At 34.1% G+C, this 6,897-nt stretch overlaps 1 protein-coding gene across 1 annotated transcript; it reads left to right on the top strand.

Annotated features, from left to right (window-relative positions):
• The first annotated feature begins 283 nt into the window (after positions 1–283).
• LOC144962354 (alpha-(1,3)-fucosyltransferase C-like) lies at positions 284–6,690 on the top strand. Its single transcript, XM_078895253.1, has 4 exons — positions 284–554; positions 1,136–1,261; positions 4,440–4,528; positions 6,166–6,690. The coding sequence occupies exons 1-4, from the start codon at positions 452–454 to the stop codon at positions 6,658–6,660; spliced, it is 813 nt and encodes a 270-aa protein (XP_078751379.1). The 5' UTR covers positions 284–451; the 3' UTR covers positions 6,661–6,690.
• The last annotated feature ends 207 nt before the right edge of the window (positions 6,691–6,897 follow it).

The raw sequence follows: 6,897 nt of genomic DNA, 5'->3' as shown, positions 1-6,897 counted from the left end.
TACTACTACTACTGCTGCTGCTGCTAATACAATCATTAATATTATTATTATTATTATTATTATTATTATTATTATTATTATTATTATTATTATTATTATTATTATTATTATTATTATTATTATTATTATTATTATTATTATTATTATTATTATTGTTATTATTATTATTATTATTATTATTATTATTATTATTATTATTATTATTATTATTATTATTATCATATTATTATTAAATGCTTTTGTTTCTTTAGTGGGGTTGTTTTGACTTTTGTGTTGTTTTTGTTTGTTTTTGTTTTGTTTGTTCTATGTATATAATCTTCTATTAATTATACAAATCATCAGCTGGCTTTATAAAGAAAATAAATACAACGTCGATTTAAAGAGATGCCCCTACAATTGTGAACTGGATCCTGACGGGAAAAAAGTGGCCGAAGCCGACGTGGTTATTTTCATGTGTGTAGGCATGTTACCTACTCCCGATATTAAGAGGCGACCGGGTCAATTGTGGGTGACTCACTGCTATGAAAACAAATGGTACTATAATTATCCTGGAGGTATGTCGTGTTTCTTGTATTGCTCAGCATCAGGTGTCTCGTCTTGTCACAAAATTCAAGCAATGTTAAGCGTATCCACTGACCAAATGGCTGTCAGTGAACATGTAAAATTCCGCGTCCGATATTCTGTCTTTGCGTTAGGCACTTTGCACACATTATATGACCCTTTCCAGACTCGGGTGTGATGATAAATTTGGCTACAAGCAGAGAGGGATTTTGTAGGTGTGTTACAAAAAGGACACCTAAGGGACTGGTGCTGTATGAAATAGAAATATGGTTCCGTATTCCTTCCGGGAGAGTAAATAAAACACATTCGTAGCGTGGTTAATCGGTAAAAATAACCCTGTTCATTTATGTATTCTGTTTCAAATATAAGGTATTACTGCTTTTTTGATAAAAGTAATGTTCAATTTAAAAATAAGAGCTTCAAAATAATGAACAAAATGATAAATATTGAACATTTCTGGCTCAAATCCCTTTTTGGGGAAGAATAAAGACAATTAAAACGTTTGACATCTCGTTTACTTCGACACCAAATCATTTTAAGGAAAGAGTCGCATAAATCACTCTCTACTTTTCAGATTACAACTTTTGGAAGAATCAATTTAACCTAACAATGGGTTACCGTCTTGATTCCGATATCGTGATTCCTATGGTCAGGCTGGGCTGGCGGGATTCCTCATTGCTTTACAAACAAGATCATTATCGTGAGTATAATGTTATAATATTCATGAGTTCATCTGTCTGAGATTTCCACGAAATTCCTAATATCGTTGCACAGCCTTGTGAACGCGAATTGGGAATGGGCTCGGAATCTTGAGCTTGTATATGGTGTAATATCCACGAAACGTGCTCAATGCCCTTTACAATAGTTCTCAGACAAACAGTAACACGTAACATATAGAAAGAGACATGACGTCTGTTTGGCGATATTACAATGTTTTTTGTTTTGTTTTTTTGTTTGTTTTCGATAGAGAAAAAGCTGTTAACGGCCAGTTACTCATGTCACACCTGAGTAATGAGCCTTTTTCAATCGGAAAGCATGTGTCATACCTCAAGACCACATATCCGCTCATTCATATGTGTCTGGAATAACGATAAAGTTTCCATCACCGCCGCACGACCTTGTGAACGGGCAGCAATGGGAATGGGCTTAAAATATCATACGCAGAAGTTGAAGTATATTTCCTTCTAATATTTTATCCCTCCATTGACATTGCTCATGTTATCTCTTATCACAATCTATCCATTTGTATACCCGAACTGATGAAGTGTAAATTCAATTTAATTTTCAACAAACGCCTTTAAGAGTTATCATCTAATCTATTCAAAATATGTTTACGTTTCAAAATCTAATTTTAGTATAACTAGATGCGTACGACAAAGATAATTTCCCGAATTTCTACGTTAATCGTTTTTTGTTTTTGTTTATGTTTCTATTTGTTTTTAACTTTTTTAATTTATTTATTTTTGCCGAGGATAAAGAAGGTGTCCATTTTTAGAACGGGTATAAAGTAGAAATAAAAGGGAAATAAAAGGGGTTTGTATAATTTACGTGAACATTATATTATCTATTATGGGCTTGTTCTAACATCGGTTTAATGGATAACATTTCGCATATGTTTGAGAGTATTTTCATTACAGCAAGGAGCCCATAGTATATATATATATATAATATATATATATATATATATATATATATATATATATATATATATATAAATATATATATATATATTGCGATTGTGACGCAGTAAAATCGTTTTTTTTCCAAACTAGAAAAGTATATTATTAGTATATTCGTATAGTCTCGTTCGCTTCGAATTTTAGCGTATTTTCATTATTTGAACGAACTTGAGAGTGCGCGCTTGGAAGACACGCACAGAATAATATAATTATTGGTCGTATTAACATATCAAACCTTCAACATTATGATGGTCAAATTGAGTGAGAGTTTAAAAAAGCAAAACAATCTCACTTTCACATGATGTGTACACATTTCTATATATAAATATAATAATTTAAATTCCATTCAATGATTTTTATAAGTAAATTATAATTTCCAAGACATCATTGTAGATAACCACAACCACGTTTAACTATTTTGTTGTTATATATGTTGAGTTATGTCCCTTGTTTTATTCGAACAAAATAATAAGGCCCATGCCGGTTAATTGATGACTTTTATATTTTATCTTTCTGCAACCACTTTGTACTTATATATAATTCCTACATTTCGAACATGGTGCCAGAGGCGTTTTGATTGTGCCTTTTCGATATGTCAAGATTTCTTCTTTTGCAATTGGGGCTCCCCATAAACCTTAAGACGTATGTACACATTGCATATTTCCCAAAGCCCAAAAATAAATCATACATCCAAATCAGATGCTATCATAAAAAAACATTGAGGACACCCATTTCAATGACTGAAGAAAGCCCAACATTGAAAACATGGAGACATTTTGCAACAGCTGTTTTGCTATGACATAACATCCCCAAAAGGTCGACAACAAAAGTGTAAAGGGAGTTTTTGTAAGTTTTGTTAGAAGTCCTGATCTTGTTTACTTCCCACATTATAAAGAAAGTCAGATGTGTTAAGTTTCTCAAGAGCCAAACTCCTCTCGAGGAATCTGGATAAGTGGCACTGCCTTCAGGCGATTAAGTCTTTGGCAAAAATATAGTTTAAACAAAAGAACAGGTAATTGTAAGTGAGAAATATGTGTTGCTTATTTCCTCTTTGGCAATCTTTTGCGTTGAAAGTATGAAGGCTGGTATCTTACCTTCCATCGATATCTAAAGAGATTGAAGTTACCAGCACAAAATTACCGAAGTAGTCGACGCCCTTGCAACACCCACTTCTAGTCTAGAGCCTAGCTAGTCAGACACTAAAAAAACGTTTATAAAATTCGATTATTTTTTTTTTAGTCATTCGCTTCTCTCAACAATAAGACTAGGAAGTCATTTACTTGACAAAAGAGCTAAATCTAGTCCGCTTAAATAAAAATGGGCCCCGGTGTATGTCGCCGACTGATGTTAAATGTATAGTGAAAATTACGTTTGGCAGCGTAATGACTCTTTTAGTCTTCTACGAGAAAACGATGATTAATGTCCTACCAAATTTTAAAATGCTTGCTCTGAAAACACTCAAGGATAAATTTGATATTAATTTTATTATTCTTTGGGGCGGGGGCGGGGGGGGGGGGGGGGGGGAGGGGCTCATTTTCTCTATTATTTCAGAAGTAGAAGAATCATGTATACGAGTAGTTGCCGACTACTTAGGTCAATCCAGGATTCCGCAACTAATATTTTACGGGATTTGCGGTTCTACTAGAAATTCATAACTGTCTTTTAATTTTTGGTGTTAAATAAATAGCAAAAATTGCCCCTTGTTTTCTTTTTCCAGGAAAGAATAAGACATGGCGCATGCCGGTTTATTTGATAGAGGAGCTTTTGTATTTTGTATTTTTGTAAGCGTTTTTGAGATTTAAGCCAATTCCAGCATATCGAACATGCGACTATTAGATATTGGAAGAAAAGAATACACAACAAAAAATATCCAACACAGCATGTTGAGTAGACACACAACATGTGCCAGTTGCCAGATTAATGTAGGGAAACATGCTACACAAATTAATATAGGAAAAAGGCCAAACAAATAAAAAGAAAATACGGAATGATAAAAAAAAAACAATGCCAAAACTTTCCAGACTTCACATTATCGAGTAAAATGCTTTGATATATTGTGCTATATGTTATATATATATATATATATATATATATATATATATATATATATATATATATATATATATATATATATATATATATATATATATATATATATGTGTGTGTGTGTGCTCATACTCATGTTTATTCCATCCTCAGATGAAATAGCCGGTGCTAAAACGAAAACAGCTACTTGGTGGGTTCGAAACTGCCGGGATGATAGAATGGATTTTGTTAAAGAAATGCAGGTTAGTTCTCAAATAGAAAAGAAAGTCACAACGTAATACAGTATTTTATGACGTGACTCACACTTACCAGTTACTGCAGGTATTGAAAGTATTACATTTGTCATTGTACTTTGTCGGGCTTTTCGATTTTAGGTATGTTGTGCCTAAGCAAAGCGGATTTTAAGTTCCCGAGATATGAACGTTTGAATTAGTTAAGAAAAGTGTAAAAATCAAATTTTGAGAAAATTGAGTTTGAAGTTGAGGCACCCATTTCACGCCTCAAATCAGAGGCAACGATAGCTCCTTAGATATGGGCATTTAAAATTTAACGAGGGTAAAAATGTTTGACCTGAGCTTGGAATGTACATTAAGTAGTAGTCGTAGTAGTAGTAGTAGTAGTAGTAGTAGTAGTAGTAGTAGTAGTAGTAGTAGTAGTAGTAGTAGTACTAGTACTAGTAGTAGTAGTAGTAGTAGTAGTAGTAGTAGTAGTATAGTAGTAGTAGTAGTAGTAGTAGTAGTAGTACTAGTAGTAGTAGTAGTAGTAGTATTGTAGTAATAGTAGAGTAGTAGTAGTTAGTAGTAGTAGTAGTAGTAGTAGTAGTAGTAGTAGTAGTAGTAGTAGTAGTAGTAATAGTAGTAGTAGTAAGCTTCGTAGTTTGAATGACGCTTGCTGAGAATTGTTTTATTCAGTTACATCTCTCTCCATTCATGCTGTTAATTGTTTCCATTGGTCACGGTTCTGGGCCAGAGTTTTGATGTCATGATCTTGTTGTGACTTTAGTAAGGAGGGCACTGCAATATCTCTTAGTTCTTCAGGGATTAATTTGGCCTCATCCCAATCCAAAAATGTCTGATATGTAGAGAGATCCTGGTTGGAGGTAGTTACTACATTAAATAGCAACAAGATATGAAGTGAGTAGAAAAGTGCCAGAAGACAATAGAGAATAAAAAATTTTTTCGCGGCGGTGGTGGGGTTTGAACCTGCGACCTTATTGGTACGACAACTCCGCCTGGCAGGTGAGAGCGTGGCTCTACCGTGTGAGCTATCCACGAACACAAAAAATTCGTTTCAAACCCAAAGTCATTTCTAGATCCCTCTCTCACCCACTTCTTGAGATCGCCGATTCGTTCACCACCATCGCGAAGTAATTTTGACCAGCAGTTAAGCTTAATAGCCAATATTCTCATCACAAACATATAACATAGAAACGATTGAGACATTGAGTGTGCTCCGGTGTATGGGGTGAATTTTAAATTCAGAAAAGTGAGTGGAGCAGGCACTTATGTTGGTAACAACAAGATATGAAGTGAGTAGAAAAGTGCCAGAAGACAATAGAGAATAAAAATTTTTTTCGCGGCGGTGGTGGGGTTTGAACCTGCGACCTTATTGGTACGACAACTCCGCCTGGCAGGTTCAAACCCCACCACCGCCGCGAAAAAATTTTTTATTCTCTATTGTCTTCTGGCACTTTTCTACTCACTTCATATCTTGTTGTTACCAACATAATTGCCTGCTCCACTCACTTTTCTGAATTTACATTAAATAGCGTGCATTTATATTTTTGAAATAAGTGAATTAGTACTTTTTAAATTATGTATTATTATGCGTGATGCCCTTAAATCAATCAAAACATCAATATTACTTTTTTGTCCCTCAGAAATACATCGACATTGACATTTTTGGAAAATGCGGTAAAAAATTCGATTGTCCCTACTGGTTTGATGACTTCAAGTGTCGGCATGTATTCAACACCACTTATAAATTTTACCTGTCGTTTGAAAACGCGTTCTGCACAGATTACGTCACAGAAAAATTGAACAAACTATTCAAAGATCGCACGCACATCATCCCAATCGTGAAAGGAAGTCTTGATTATGACAGATATTTTCCCTCGAGCTCGTTTGTGAATGGAAACAAATTTCAAAGTGCGAAAGATTTGGCTTTACATCTTAAAGAGTTGGGAAAAGATTTACCACGCTACAGTAAAATGCTTCAGGAGAAAGATCGGCTGTCTGCAATGCCGTTTCGTGGAATAGATTGGTGCGATGTATGCGAGGCTGTTCATACTAAAAAAGGTAGAATAATTAGCGATATCAAACAATGGTCTCATTCACATTCGTGTACAACAAGTAAATATGTACCAAAGATTTAGAACTGCCGTCTTTGACGAAAATTTAGAGAACTACAAATTTTTGTCTCCAACTCCTAGATTACATAAGCAGTTTATGTTTAATGTTTAAAATACGCTGACTAAAATAGAACATTTTGTGCCGTAAAAATACACATTATTTAAAGCTTCGAAGTGTATTATAATTCTCGAGGACGAATTGGTTATTTTCTGTAAAGTTACACACTGTCGAGTGTCATCTATTTTTACTCTTAAATCTAC

This window comes from Berghia stephanieae, unplaced genomic scaffold, assembly GCF_034508935.2.
Source record: "Berghia stephanieae isolate SIO BIC M18660-M18661 unplaced genomic scaffold, UCSD_Bste_1.3 scaffold93, whole genome shotgun sequence".
Taxonomy (NCBI): domain Eukaryota; kingdom Metazoa; phylum Mollusca; class Gastropoda; order Nudibranchia; family Aeolidiidae; genus Berghia; species Berghia stephanieae.
Note: the sequence above shows the minus strand (reverse complement) of the source record. Positions and strands in the feature narration are given on the sequence as shown.